Source organism: Cydia splendana, chromosome 10, assembly GCF_910591565.1.
Source record: "Cydia splendana chromosome 10, ilCydSple1.2, whole genome shotgun sequence".
Lineage (NCBI taxonomy): Eukaryota > Metazoa > Arthropoda > Insecta > Lepidoptera > Tortricidae > Cydia > Cydia splendana.
In genome coordinates this window covers 8,617,715-8,632,595 of record NC_085969.1, presented here as the reverse complement: position 1 = coordinate 8,632,595, position 14,881 = coordinate 8,617,715, and the positions used below count along the sequence as shown (strand labels likewise).

The 14,881-nt window shown below is 39.5% G+C and overlaps 2 protein-coding genes across 2 annotated transcripts in view; both read left to right on the top strand.

Moving 5' to 3' along the window:
• Positions 1 to 14,157, top strand: part of LOC134794557 (Kv channel-interacting protein 4-like) — a 192,251-nt gene extending 178,094 nt beyond the window's left edge. The window contains exons 5-7 of the mRNA XM_063766366.1: positions 12,187 to 12,260; positions 12,781 to 12,993; positions 13,698 to 14,157. Of these exons, the coding sequence (XP_063622436.1) occupies positions 12,187 to 12,260; positions 12,781 to 12,993; positions 13,698 to 13,808 (398 nt within the window). The 3' untranslated portion in view covers positions 13,809 to 14,157. The remainder of the gene's footprint in view (positions 1 to 12,186; positions 12,261 to 12,780; positions 12,994 to 13,697) is intronic.
• Positions 8,248 to 10,344, top strand: LOC134794266 (small ubiquitin-related modifier 3). Its single transcript, XM_063766028.1, has 3 exons — positions 8,248 to 8,415; positions 8,577 to 8,693; positions 9,822 to 10,344. Exons 1-3 carry the CDS (start codon positions 8,398 to 8,400, stop codon positions 9,957 to 9,959), a joined length of 273 nt encoding a protein of 90 aa, XP_063622098.1. The 5' UTR covers positions 8,248 to 8,397; the 3' UTR covers positions 9,960 to 10,344.
• Positions 14,158 to 14,881: the final 724 nt, after the last annotated feature.

Genomic DNA, 14,881 nt, shown 5'->3' with positions numbered 1-14,881 from the left:
CAAGGGTCTGTACTGGGCCCCCTATTGTGGAACATAGGATATGACTGGGCCATCCGGGGGGCCCAGCTTCCTCGCATGATCACCATCTGTTATGCAGACGATACAATGGTGGCTGTGCGGGGCCAGGACATAGAAGAGACCTTGTTTAGAGCAGCGGTGGCAGCGGAATTGTCAGTGGGCCGCATTGAACGTCTTGGCCTGAAAGTGTCGCTCCCGAAGACCGAAGCAATTGTCTTCGGGGGACCTGGATGGACGCTACCTGACGACCTCACCATTACTGTCGCAGACGAAATGATCACGGTCAAGGAGCACATAAAGTACCTGGGTCTTGTTCTAGACCGGCGTTGGAACTTCGGGGAGCACTTCAAGAGATTAGCTCCTCGAATTGTTGGTGCTGCTTCGGCCCTCAGTCGATTGCTACCAAATGTCGGTGGGCCGAAATCCCCCTGTCGGCGCCTGTACGCAGGCGTCGTCCGAAGTATGGCCCTATACGGAGCACCGATTTGGGCAGACCGACTCTCCGCCCAAACTAAACCTCTTCTAAGGCGTCCTCAGAGAGTGATAGCACTGCGCATCACAAGGGCGTACCAGACGGTGTCTTTTGCGGCGGCATATGCACTGGCAGGCACGTCACCCTGGGAGTTGGACGCAGAAATGCTAGCCGCAAGATACCGCGTGCGAGCAGAAGCGATAGCGCGCGGAGAAGGCCCTGATCCGGAAGCGGCTGAAAGAGCTCAACAACAGGCCGTTGAGAGATTGAGGGAGCACTGGAAGAGAGACCTGGAGGACTCCCCCTATGGAGTCCGCACTATAGGGGCGCTCCTCCCGTCGCTCGACCAGTGGATTGATAGACAGCATGGTGTGCTGAGCTACAGGATGACGCAGGTAATGACCGGACATGGATGTTTCGGTCATTACCTGCATAACATCAAGAGGGAGCCCACGCCGGTCTGCCACGAATGTGGTGACCAAGACGACACGGCCCAGCACACCCTCGAAACATGCAGGCGTTGGGACACGGAGCGGCAAAGAATGACGGTGGCTGCGAGAATTACGGGAGGGGACCTCTCGCTGCACAACATTGTTTCGACCATGTTGCACAGCGAGAGGGCATGGAAGGAGGTGGAGGCCTTCTGTGAAATGGTGATGCTACAGAAGGAGGCAGCGGAGCGGTTGCGCGAGGACGACGTAGACGCGCATCCGCTAAGGCGCAGACGTAGAGGAAGAAGAAGAGCGCAGTATGCAGCTGCTGCGCGTCAACTTCCCCCGTCACAGTAGGGCCTGTGGGTAGAGGGCCCACACTCCACGGTTTCACACGTCAGGGGGGAGAGTCAAAGCGTTTCTGACCCTCCCTCCTCAGATGCGGGTGCCCTGGCGGAAGCCAGCCAGGGATACCGGGGGGGCGTCCTGGTAGAATGTTCGCGATCCCAGGACGCCTCCCCAAACGGCATATTGCGGGAAACGCCGGTGTGGGTTTAGTGGGTAGGCTCCTCCCCTCTCTTCATAATTGAAGAGAGCTGGGAGGTGAGAGTCCCACATACCCCCCACAATGGGCCCACCTCGGGACCAGGGGGACGATGCGTAACGGCATTCCCACATCGAAAAAAAAAAAAAAAAAAAAAAAAAAAAAAAAGGGGTTATTAATCTTCACACATGTAAAGTCTCCGATTGCAAGTAAGTCCTAAGGAAAAAATCATGGCCGTAGGTCTATTAGGTACTTCAATTACTGATTTTGCGAAATTGCCTTGTCTTGTTTGGTTTCCTCGCATTCGATATGAAAAGTAGAGTGTTTAACTCGGGTGAAAGGCACCATTTCCGTCTCGGACTATTGGCGCTCTCACTGCGTTCGAGCGCCAAACTACCTCGACAGAAATGGGTGTCTTTCAACTTGGTTAACAATCTACTATATATCAGCATAAAGATTTTGAGAAACATAGCATTGAACATACTAATATATGACAACGAAACGAAAATAGCTACCTATCAGTATACTTAGGTAGAGTTAGACCAAGAAAAGTCTGCAGCGATTTTGATAGCCCACGCAGTGCAAGTGTTATTTTAAACGTGAAACTTCTATGAAATTATGAAGTATAAATAACACTTGCACTGCGTGGGCTATCAAAATCGCTGCAGACTTTTCTTGGTCTAACTCTATACTATGAAGCCCGTCTGCAGGTTCGCGCGATGATCACCTTCGCTTATCTACGGGATGCAGCATTTGCGTTATAGGGAGCAAGTCAGCAAGTGTTAATGCAATCAGCTTCATACCGCAAACGCATAACTGCATTCCGTAGATTCATGACAAGGCTTTATGACATGCGTAAAAGCCAATCCACAGGGACAATTTGATCAGAAATAAAATTGGCGTCAGGCTCCTCTAGCATCCACACGTACAATAAATAAGTCACCAATTTTATATAGGAGAGTGGTTCAGAGGTGCCAACTCTGCTAAACGGACTTGTATCTAGACTGCGGTTGCGAAAATTGGTAGGAATATTTGCGACTTGATTTGATCGGTCACGATAAATTTATTCCAATCAGTACGTCTGTCTATTTTAACGTTATTACTAAAAGTGTCATTATTACTGATAGTGTCAGAATTTCAGAAGCGCAATAGGTAGATGAGACTTTGCTCTAAATGATCACTTGTTGCTCTGTAAAATTGGCAGGCGCGTCTAGTCTGAGCAACCACACAGTAGTAAAGGGGCGGGCCAAAGTTAAGCTAGCGGAATAATTGGCCCGGAAGTCAACTTTGCGACTAAATTAAAGGAAACGTTCCTATTTCAACGTCTAGTTAAAATAAATAGCTATCATCATGCTAAAATAAATATATTAGTGTTTAAAATTTATTAGCGATTTATAATTTGTCTACGTTACCAGGGTTTTATAGTACGTCTGCTACAACTAAATAATAAATACTGTTAATTCATACAAGAATTCCGAAATTTCTGAAAGTGAATGGAACTGAGAGCTCGCTAATGCGACGTCATCTACAAGTTCTACAGCCAAATGTGTTATTTGGTTGGTAGTTGTAGATGGCGTCGCATTAGCGCTCAGCTCCATCCAGAGCTCTCAGTTCCATTCTCTTTCAGAAATTTCGGAATACTTGTATTTATTAAGAGTCTTTATTATTTAGTTGTAGCAGACGTACTATGAAACCCTGGGTAACACAAACGAACTACTCGTAGTTCGTCATTCCTGTTACTTTAACTGATTAAATTAAACATTAAATTTACAAGCACTCCTATATTTCGTTTCGAAATAAAATAACATTTTCTGAATCCATTTCTACTATTTCTAGTCTATCGTGCCGCATTTAAAACTGAGAATATATTGCCGGAATTGGTATAAATAAAGTAGCACTAAGAAGTGCGAAAAGAACATCTGCAATGTGCAATATAGAGTACCTTTTTTTTATGATATAGGAGGCAAGCAAGTAGACCAATCGCCTGATGGTAAGCGTTTACCGTAGCCCATGGACACCAGCAACACCAGACGGATTGTAAGTGCGTTGCCGCCCTTTAAGATGGGAGTACGCTCTTTTCTTGTAGGTTTAAAGGTCGTATTGGTACGGAAATGCCGCAGGCGACAGTTCATTATTTAGCCGCGTTCCATTTTTAAAATACTTTGACTGTCCTTCTCTCCTTTCACAACTTAACCTAATTACACGTATAAATACACGAAACCCCTCACACAGAATTTTCCAGCTACAAATTTTCAAAAACAACACATCTTATTATAATCCGGTTACCAGAATGTGTCGATTGTACAACGACACAGTTGCTGAACATCCTTCTCTCGACATCTTTAATAATAATCTACCTAAATTCAAAATTACGATGATATATTGAATTATAATAAACACGATGTAATATTGACATGATTTATGCTTATAACTGTTTGTAATTTTGATACCATAAGTTTGACATATTTGAATTATTATTTGATATATAGACACAAATTTATCGCATGTAAATTTTGTTCTTAATGTGCACACATATTTAGGGTTAGAGTCCAGTTCAGAACGCTGTACGCCTCTAATATGCATGTAAACGCAATGACTGTAACCTGTTTTGTGAGCCTAAATAAATTAAAAAAAAAATAAGCTAGCAGATTCTATACTGTACTGCAAAACGTAATTCAAGACCAAAAAAAGTAAGACAATGTTGCCACTTTTTACTAGCGCGTCTTGTATTTATGTAAAAATAAGTAAATAAAAGTACTTTTTTTTAATCGTAGGAGTAAAATTACTAATAAATAAATTATGTTAGCGTGATTATTTATCAAAAGGAATTTACTATTTTACAAACAAATTATTGCAGTGGCAACATTGTCTTACTTTTTTGGTCTTGAATTACGTTTTGCAGTTTAGGTCGCAATTTATATAATGTTATACGTACCTTTACTAATTTAGTTTGTATAACCTGTAAGCGATGTTTACCTCTCTCTAACAACCTTTAGGCTCCTTTAGGTACTATAACTCTACTCTCGTATTACTCGCACAAGGTTAAGAATGCCGCAAAGCTATTGGTAAGTATCTAATATTAGTTCTGAAAGTAGGTACATAACATAAACGATAATTAAATAAGCCAGATAAAAGCTTACCTAGTCATCATTATTAATAAACAAAAAGCTATCACCTGCCTGAATTATATTCAACGGTGATCGGTTGAACTTTATCAGCGCGGTGCACTGCACACTGGCCTGACTGGCCACAAATCCCAGATTTGTACAACACTAACCTTAATGAAATGAACGGCCGCGCAAAACCGGAACAAAAGTCGTTACCTCCATGCGCGCGAAAATTTTAATTTACGACTTTGTGAGTCAGGTTTTACGTATTTTCTTTTTCGTAAATAGATTATCGAGTAACCTGTTTGTTTGACGAGTTTTTATTACAAAAACATTTAACGGCAACTCCCCAATCGTACAACGTTATATAGTTTGCGCGGAAAGAGAAGAGTCGTGGAATGTATAGATAAGGCCAAACCCAATAAATTCCACGACTCTTCTCTTTCCGAACAAACTCTACAGTAGTGTGCATACATATGGATCTTTAAGTTTTCGACATATACTGGGTCAAGCAGATCTTGTCAGTAGAAAAAGGCGGCAAATTTGAAAAATGTAGGCGCGAAAGGATATCGTCCCATAAAAAAATTGAATTTCGCGCCTTTTTCTACTGACAAGATTTGCTTGACCCAGTATAGTTATGCAATGTGCTAATTATCGCACTAGTGCGGTAAAGTTGCACCATATATTCTGTAAATAGTACATTGTGCAACATGGGGCGTAAGTTGAATATTGCAAACGAGAGTAAGTTAAATCGCGACGGCTTGTCGGAGCGATTTATAGACTCGAGTTTGCAATATTATTACGCCCCGAGTTACACACAATGTTTTTCATCACACTTGCAATACAAAAATTAAGTATAAAGACAAAAAACTATTAATTATGGCACTAGAAACTTCATAACTCCCTAGGGAGAACGCTTTTTCTATAACTCCCGCTAAACCTGCGTGCAATTCCACATTTACTGAGCGAGTGTGATGAAATAGTACATTGTGCAACATGGGGCGTAAGTTGAATATTGCAAACGAGAGTAAGTTAAATCGCGACGGCTTGCCGGAGCGATTTATAGACTCGAGTTTGCAATATTATTACGCCCCGAGTTACACATAATGTTTTTCATCACACTTGCGATACAAAAATTAAGTATAAAGACAAAAAACTGTTAATTATGGCACTAGAAACTTCATAACTCCCTAGGGAGAACGCTTTTTCTATAACTCCCGCTAAACCCGCGTGCAATTCCACATTTACTGAGCGAGTGTGATGAAAAATACTTTCTCTCTAATTGTCAAAAATGTTCAATGTTTGATATTTTTGCATTTGAACTATTTTTTTACATTTCAAATATTGTTCGTTAACAATATTTTGGCGCTGATATTTGATGAAACAGAAACCCGCTTTCTCGGGCCCGACCCTATAACTAAATAACACAACGTGTACGTTCGAATCATGATAAGCCCGTGCTACACGGCCAGCAACCAAGCTTCCGTCCAGAAGGCCTACCGCGAACCACGTTCGACGTGTTGCCTCTCTGTCGCACTTGTAAATTCGTACGTAAGTGTGACAGGGAGGCAACACGTCGAACGTGGTTCGCGGTAGGCCCTCTGACCTTAGTCGGGGTGCAAAACAATTTAATGCCATGTTCGAAAACTATTAGACATCGGTTACACGCTAATTCTGGCGTCAGTTCAGTCCATCAGTCTGGTCAGAATGACGGGAGAATTATCGTGTAACACGCGGACTGATGGACTGATGGTCTGGACTGATGAAAATATATTTTTTTTGATAATATTCGTCAGTCCGTTTTGAATTACAGAAAACTGATAGGAGACTGACTGATCGTGTAACCTCTTTGTGTGATTCTCGCGCCAGTCACCGTCCATGCAACAAATTTAATGATGGACTGAACTGACGCCAGAATTAGCGTGTAACCGATGTCTATTGTCGTAATTTTATCAGTCTGTTGTCAGTCTGGACTGATCGTCTAACCGTGTCAATTTTCCATCATTCTGGCATCAGTCAAAACTTGAATGGAATGATGGACTGAACTGACGCCAGAATTAGCGTGTAACCGATGTCTTAGAGTCAGACCAATAAGCCCCCATTCGCACGAGAGCTTTTTCAACGCGCGTTAAAAAAGCGCTTGAATCTGTCCGCAATTTAAATTCGATTTAACTACCAAGCGTTTTTGGATTTTCGACTTTAAAGTCGAAAATCCAAAAACGCTTGATAATAAGCGCCACCACTGTCGTGTGAATAAATACACATGTATCCATTTGTGTCATTCAAACACTTTTTTAACGCGCGTTGTAAAAGCGCCCATGGGAATGGGGGCTAACTCTGCAGCGATTTTGATAGCATAGATAGACTGTGCAAGTGTTATTTTAAACGTCATAATTTCGTAGAAGAGCGATAGTCAGATTAATGATTTTGCATGCTATCAAAAACCTATTATATTAAAAAAAATCGAAGAAGGTGGTTGGCAACCTTGGTTAGTCGCACCCATAAGTGAGAGCGAGAAACAGATATCTCTTTCTCGCTCTCACTTATGGGTGCGACGCACCAAGGTCGCGGTGCGGTGCTATAGTGTGTTACTACTTTAAATTAACACTTGCACAGTCAATACAATTTGGTTGCCAACCACCTTCTTCGATTTTTTTTTAATAAAATAGGTTTTTGATAGCATGCAAAATCATTATTCTGACTATGGTTTAGTTAATAATAAAAAACCGCCTTCTCATTAAACGTCGGTTAAAAATGTAGCCTATGTCACCCGCTTTATAATATAACCCGAATAGGGGCGTAATTTTAACGCTACAGTGGAACACTCGACGACCCACATAAATACTCGTACATATATAATTATATAGATTGCTAAAATCATAAGCATTTCTGTAGTTGGATAATAATATCGTGAAATTTAAATTTACATTGATATTTACATTTTAATATGCGTAACCGTAACATTTGTGAAACGGAACGCAAATCTGATATCGACTTTTCGCATCCCTATCAACTTCCGGGCTAGGTGTGTATCGATGGAGTACATCACTAAGCAGACGCGGATATCGATTTTCCGCTAGGTTGGCAATGCTGTAAAAAAAAGGATATGATGAAATCATTTCTATTTATAGAATTTATTGATTAATTTGTGTAAAAATTTCAGGATTTTATATTAATCTATTCTTTGCATGTAATCTATATTGATTTAGTTTTATATTAAGTAAAATTCATTAAAAATATCCTTAAATTTACTATTACATATTAACATGCAATTAATTGCATATGAGTTTAAATTGTTTACAAGGAAAAAAATATGTGTAAGTCAAGTATAGAAAAAAAAACACATGACTTTCAGTTTATGAGACCATTATATAAATAAATGTATACTGGGTCAAGCAGATCTTGTCAGTAGAAAAAGGCGGCAAATTAGAAAAATGTAGGCGCGAAAGGATATCGTCCCATAGAAAATTAGAATTTCGCGCCTTTTTCTACTGACAAGATTTGTTTGACCATCTATATATACTAACGTTTAAAAAAAATGTGATAAAGTACCTAATTTTATTTTATTTAAATATAACGCAACATCGACATTCGACATTTTTTACGCTGGGCCGGGTCGCAACTATTTTGCCCGCCATTTGCGCCGTTATTACTGCGCATGTGTTGGCAGCACTGTGTCCTTTCCAAGCCACTCCGCCGCCATTGCCACCACGCCACCGGATCGGAAAATCTGTCAGTAGTGCGTCTATTGTGCTATAATCTTTGAAGTTGCTTTGCATTCTTCAGTTTAGTGTTAATAGTTCTGAATAATACTTGGATCCTAAAATGGCTGACGAGAAAAAGGTATGTAACCAGTTGTATTATCAGATATTATTCACTTGCTATAACTTAATTTCACCGACATGGCGTTCTTTGTAAAATGTGGTTATCTCAACATTTCCCACTACTTGTTATCTAGAAAAACCATTTCAACCATTTAATGCGTCTCATTTTATCATTTTCAGGGAGAAAGCGAACACATCAACTTGAAAGTGCTAGGTCAGGATAATGCTATTGTCCAGTTCAAAATCAAAAAACACACTCCCCTGAGGAAGTTGATGAATGCCTACTGTGATAGAGCAGTAAGTACAATAATTACTATAACTTTTTATACCCTTAAGCGTTAAAGTTGAAATTGCAAACATACATAATGTCATGATTCCTAGAAAGGAGATTTAAGGTCTCAGCCAGGTTACAGTGACCTTTAACCTTACTTTACCTTGATTGAGCTTTTCATCAATATTAAACTACTAAACATAATATCCTGATGCTCTTTTTACTTGTATTATGATCACCAAAATATTGATAGAATTTACCTAGAATACAATTGAAAACATCTTTATTTAGTTTGATCTTCCTCTTAATTGTATTCTTGGTATAAATAAATGAGTATTATTGGACTATTTTACACAGATTTAAAAATATTACATGAATAACGGCAAAGCTACATAAACAATGTGCCTTTGCTGTTAATGCTTATGCGAGTCATAGGTTATGCTTCCATTGAATAAATGCTCTTTCTATGATACATACTCAAGCGGTAATCTTGATACACCTATTAGCCAAAGAATAGTTTTTTTTAGAACCCAAATGGTAGTTGTTATCGTAATGCAAAAATGCCCAGGCCAATTTGTGGGTATGGGTTAAGTTCCTAACTAGTGAAAAATAAAATGGGTACTCAAATTGTCATGGGTATCCGATCTTAGGTGTTGTAAATATTATTGAATTCATCGAAGACTATAGCGATGCACCACGATATTTGGTTCTGCATTGGGGGATAAATCAATTTTTTTTTCTTTTTTTTTGCGCAGGCTCATTGTAATCAGTAAACTCTACATTTGATTTCCAATGTGTTCAGAAAATATTGGTGTACCTCGCAGGGCTGTAGATAATGTGGCTGGAAATATAAAGCCTGATTTGACCTGTGACTGAAATAGTTACCGCAAAAGGTTAAGTTTTGGTCTGCTCCAATTAACCTCAGTGTTGGAGACCCCTGTTGTAGAGAATAAGAGGCGAAAACATAAATTGGTATCATAAAAACATAAAATCTAGCATTGAGGCTTGTCTGAGCTTCCTTGGAGTCTCCAACATTAAACATTATCCCTATGCCGTCAGGGCCTCTGATGTCCAACTTAATCTGGCTCAGCAATGGTTTCTACCCTTTGTAAAACTGAATTGAATAATTTCTAAAATCAAATATTTTTTTACAGGGATTATCAATGCAAGTGGTGCGGTTCAGATTTGACGGGCAGCCAATCAACGAGAACGACACACCAACGTCACTGGAGATGGAAGAGGGCGACACAATAGAGGTTTATCAGCAGCAGACTGGCGGGAGCCTAGTGTAATTAGCTACTTAAGGACTTTCCATCTCCGTCGGAAGAACGTCACGGTGTACCCTTCTCAAACCTAACATTAAGTTTATTTTTAATAACATCATTTGTATCTGTATGACGAAATTTTGGTATTACACAATTCTTTTACCGAACTTTTTGTGCGGGATTCTCTGTGAAGTTATCGCTTTAATTAAGATGGATAAGGTAAACCAATGGTTAGGTAACTTCGATATTCCATGTGATAAGTTTTAGTTCGTCTCTACATAATAGGCCAATATTTTTTGATTGCAAGGCACTAAAGCGTCAAGGAGTTCTGTATGTGTAATTTATTGGATTTGTGTCCATAACAAGTATCAGGTCTATAACCTATTTGAAATAAAGTAAATGTAAGAATTTGTTTTAATGTTTTATTTAGTACCAACTGTTTACCTATGGACTAAATGCGGTCTATATTCTTAACAACATTGCACTCAACATCTGTGAGTGATAGACGCAGCAATCTATTCTATTGGGAATAGAGCATGGATCACCAATTAGTTACTTCAGGGGTCCAGTTTTTAAAATAAAATTACCATCGTGGTCCGTTTCTACTTGAGTTTATTAAATAAGTAAAGAATAATATGGGTCGGCGGTCCGCCATTTGGTGACCCCTGAAAATAATTTTCAAAACTTCTAATAATTTTGTAAGAGGAACGAAATCATTTTCCAAAATAATGACTCCCATTTCTTTTGATTTGTATTTTCCGGAACTTGCACGTCCATCGATTGTGACAAATTGATAAAAAAAACTAGAGGCTTCTACAGACGTTATTGCAAATCGCATGCGTTTATCGGTCACGTTTGGAGAGGCCATAAGTAATGACGCACTGGATGAGTCATCAGAACAAGTACCTACTAGCCGTCATTAAGGCGTGGTCATCAGCAATGAATTGCATAATAAAATGAAATTTTACCATGGGGTCGGCAACTGTCAAAGGTATAGATGGCGCCAGCATAGGTTTTACCTGTATCTAGTTTTGTTCTGAGATTTGGCTAATGGGCTAGCATCCAAGCCAAAAAATATGAAAATGAAAAATGAAAAATGAAAATGAAAAAATGTTTATTTGTTAACACAGAGGGTACAGGTGTGAAGGTTGAAGTCTTCTAGTAAGTATAAAATACTTGTGACAGAAGACTCCGCTCTTCCATAATATCTAGGGCTTAGAACTTAATTAACAAATATAGGTAATATACAATATTGTTATCTAAGAAAAAATAATATAATTAACTTATTATTGGGAATATTAACTAATTAGCTACTGCTATTTCTAATACAATTTAATTAGTTTTGTTTTGAATAAATTATAATCTAGTTCAAAATATCCTAAAAATGTTTGTGTGTGTGTGTGTGTGTGTGTGTGTGTGTGTGTGTGTGTGTGTGTGTGGGTGTGTGTGTGTGTGTGCGCATGCGTGAGTGTGAGAGTGTGAGCAAATGTACGTCTATTTTATATTTGGTGGGTAATATATATTGTGACACTTCGTAAGATTGACTGGTAAAAACCTATTCTGGCGCCATCTGTAAAATACTTCCACCGGCCAACTCCATTGAACGACACCAATGACGCTGCAGCTTTAAGAACAATTAATTGTTAGGCTACTGCCTAACAACCGAGGTTTCTCGTACTTATTTAAAAATGTCACCCACACGCTAACATTGAAACAAGCTACAACACAACGTTCTGTGAGAAGGACAACTTCAAGCGTTAAATAATCTGTGTGACACAGGTTTATTGTATCCGCGCCGATAGCACGGGGCCTTAACTGTTAAAAGCCGATAAAAAGAAGGTAATGAATGGTGTGATATGGGTGAATTGCAGAAAATCAATTACATAAAATGTGGACGAAATGTACAAATAAATTAAAATTCACCCATAGTCGTTGCTTAATTCCTTATACCTATCCCAAAAGTAAAGCTCCAATATAACGAATTAAGTCATCTCGTAAGTATTTGCAACGACAGAGTAGGTACCCTATTACTATTACCCACTAGGATAATAAAATGAATAGGTAAACAATAACAAATACATATTTGTATTTTTTATATTAGGTATCGGTTGATTATTATAAAGTACCTACCTAATTGATACAATAAAATATACATCTTACTACGATTTAAAGAATCACAAAATAAAAATTAATCAGTCCTACCTAACAGTCTATTTTTTTGTGATTTTGATTTATTGTATTTTTTTCTTTTCAGCCAACACTGCACAGTACGCCCACTACGTTTTCAACACACTGGATCAAGACAGAAGTGGCTTGTTAAGTTTTGAGGTAAGTTCGGTCAGAAAAGTAACTTGCTTTGTTTGTTAGTTCTGCGAACTTAACTACTGCTGCGGTTAAATTGGCGCCACTACCTATGTGACAATCGCCACATTACTATGAATTAACGTTAGTTCCAAATTTAGCCACATCTTAGTTCAAACGTTCAAATGTTTGAAGAGTTAATGTTTCCTCAACTTCTATGATTGTATTGCATTTGTATTGTATCCTATGGACGTCACTAACTTTTTGCTTTAAGAAGTCTTAGAACTGATGTTATATAAAACCAAACTTAGGCATAATTCACAATTTAGGTACAATTTTGCTCACTGGTCTACCAGCAGTTATTAAATTGCTGAAATATTGTCTGGCAGACTCATTTGTCACTAGAAAAGGGCGGAAAGTTTTTTAACCCATTCAGCGCTAATCACGACACGTTGTCGTTGCCTCTACGAAGCATTTTCGCTGCATACGGGGAAACCCCCATGGTATCGGCTAAAATAACTACATACATTACTTTTTCCAATTACAGGAGTTCGTGACGGGCCTATCGGTGCTCTCAAGAGGTAGTTTAGAAGAAAAGTTGCGATGGACGTTCTCCCTATACGACATTAACGGTGACGGCTGCATCACTAAAGAGGAGATGACCGACATAGTGACGGCCATCTACGATCTGATGGGCCGGGTGGTGGAACCCTCGGTCGAGGATGACGTGGTACAGCAGAAGGTGGAGAGACTGTTTCAGGTGGGTTCTAATTAGGTATTTCATTTATCGCGATTCTTCTCGCGTTGAAACAGTAAGGGCCTGTACAGACGGACTGCAATTTCGGCGTGCAGTTCCCATACAAATTCCAGACAGGTTGCAGTCCGTCTGTACTGTATAGGCCCTATGATGGCAAACCAATTTGTCGGTGTTTGTTTCCACATAGGTACTTAATTGTCTTTTATTTCTCCAGTTATGGACAGTAAAGTTCCAGTAATGAATCCCCAATAATGGATTATGGTGAATCCTTAGATCCGAAGTAGGTACTTACTACATAATTGACTGCCACCTGTCTTAAGTATAACCCTATTCGTGATATTGCAGAAAAACTGGCTAAAAGTTAACATTGACATAAACAATGATTTCCCGTCATTTACAAACATTTAACTCATACAAAATTTCAAAACCAGAGGGCCTACCGCGAACCACGTTCGATGTGTTACCTCCCTGTCACACTTACGTACGAGTTTACAAGTGCGACAGAGAGGCAACACGTCGAACGTGGTTCGCGGTAGGCCCTCAGGCTCCTTCATGGCACTTAATTGTCCCCTGCTTGCACATGTTTTATGCAGAAACGTGATTACATTGTACGTATTGGACACGTGCACACTTAAGGTTGTTTACAAAGATCAATATGTGACGTTATCTATGAAAAGGGACCTTATTGTCGATGTAACATTTTACAGAAAATGGATCTAAACCGCGACGGTGTTGTGACATTGGACGAATTCCTGGACTGCTGCGTGCGCGACGAGGACATCTCGCGCTCCATGGGCGTGTTCGACAGCACCTTCTGACATCCTGCTGACGGCGCGGGCGCCTCCAACGCCGCGCGCCGCCGCGCCGCCCCGTGACAAAGGCCTTTGAGTGCCCCATTTCTACTCGGGGCTTAGGGCTTCTTTGAAAATAATCCTTCAATCTCTAAGGGCGACGCGGCTTTTAAGGATTACCGAAGCTGATGCGTTGCCATGAACAAACTGCGTGAACGCATTATTTAAGCTCCGGTACCAGAAATCCTTACTTGGTACTTGCGTAACAGTTCTTGGATCCGCTTTTTGTCTTAAATTACTGTTCTGACTGTGATCTAGTATTCAGTCATTTGATGTGTAAGGCGCGCGGAAAGCCTCAATAAACCTTGTCCCTCAATGTTTTAATTAAGGTACCTAGTTAGATCTATCTGTATGTGATGTTTAAGAATTGAGGATAGGTGCTTTAATTTCCCGCCGGTTTTTTATTTTCAATATTGAAACTATAACCTCCGTGAAATTAAAGGACCAGTGATTGATATTATGCCACTTGTGAATTGCCTTAGAAAGCTGGCCATTGTTTGTCTTGCATGGTTCAGACATAAGATTATTAACTCTTAATACTGACATCTTCTGTAGAAAACTATTTTTCTGGAAAACTAATATTACTTACACATGCTATTTAACGAATCTTTAGCAACTTGGCTTATTCTTGCCTTCTTTTTACAATACTGGCAATATCAATATCCCTTACAAATTTAGAGTGATCTGGTTGCCAATTACGATCATAGTAGGTACCTATGTTTCTAAATACAATTGCCAATTTCATAAAAATTGACGTTATCGTGCGTACTTTTCCACAACAATTGCAATTTAAGCGTGCTTCAAGATTCGTAGCTTGTCTTATAATGTAGATTTCAATAATAATACCTATACCTAGTCTGTCAATACCTAAAGTTTTAATGTTGGGCACACTTTAGACATAGAGCGCCCTCGGTAAAAATATTGACCAACTTAAATTAAGTAAAGTCTTTCAAAGGACTTACAGAGTGCCACCGAGACGATTGATAGGTATGTAGGACCTTTATTAGGTATCGAAACCCTCTGTAAATTATTAGTACAAT

What these genes read in the sequence shown, in the direction of transcription:
- LOC134794266 (XM_063766028.1), top strand. An exon ending in ATGCCTACTGTGATAGAGCA is followed by an intron (nt 8,694 to 9,821) that starts GTAAGTACAATA and finishes ATTTTTTTACAG; the next exon opens with GGATTATCAATGCAAGTGGT.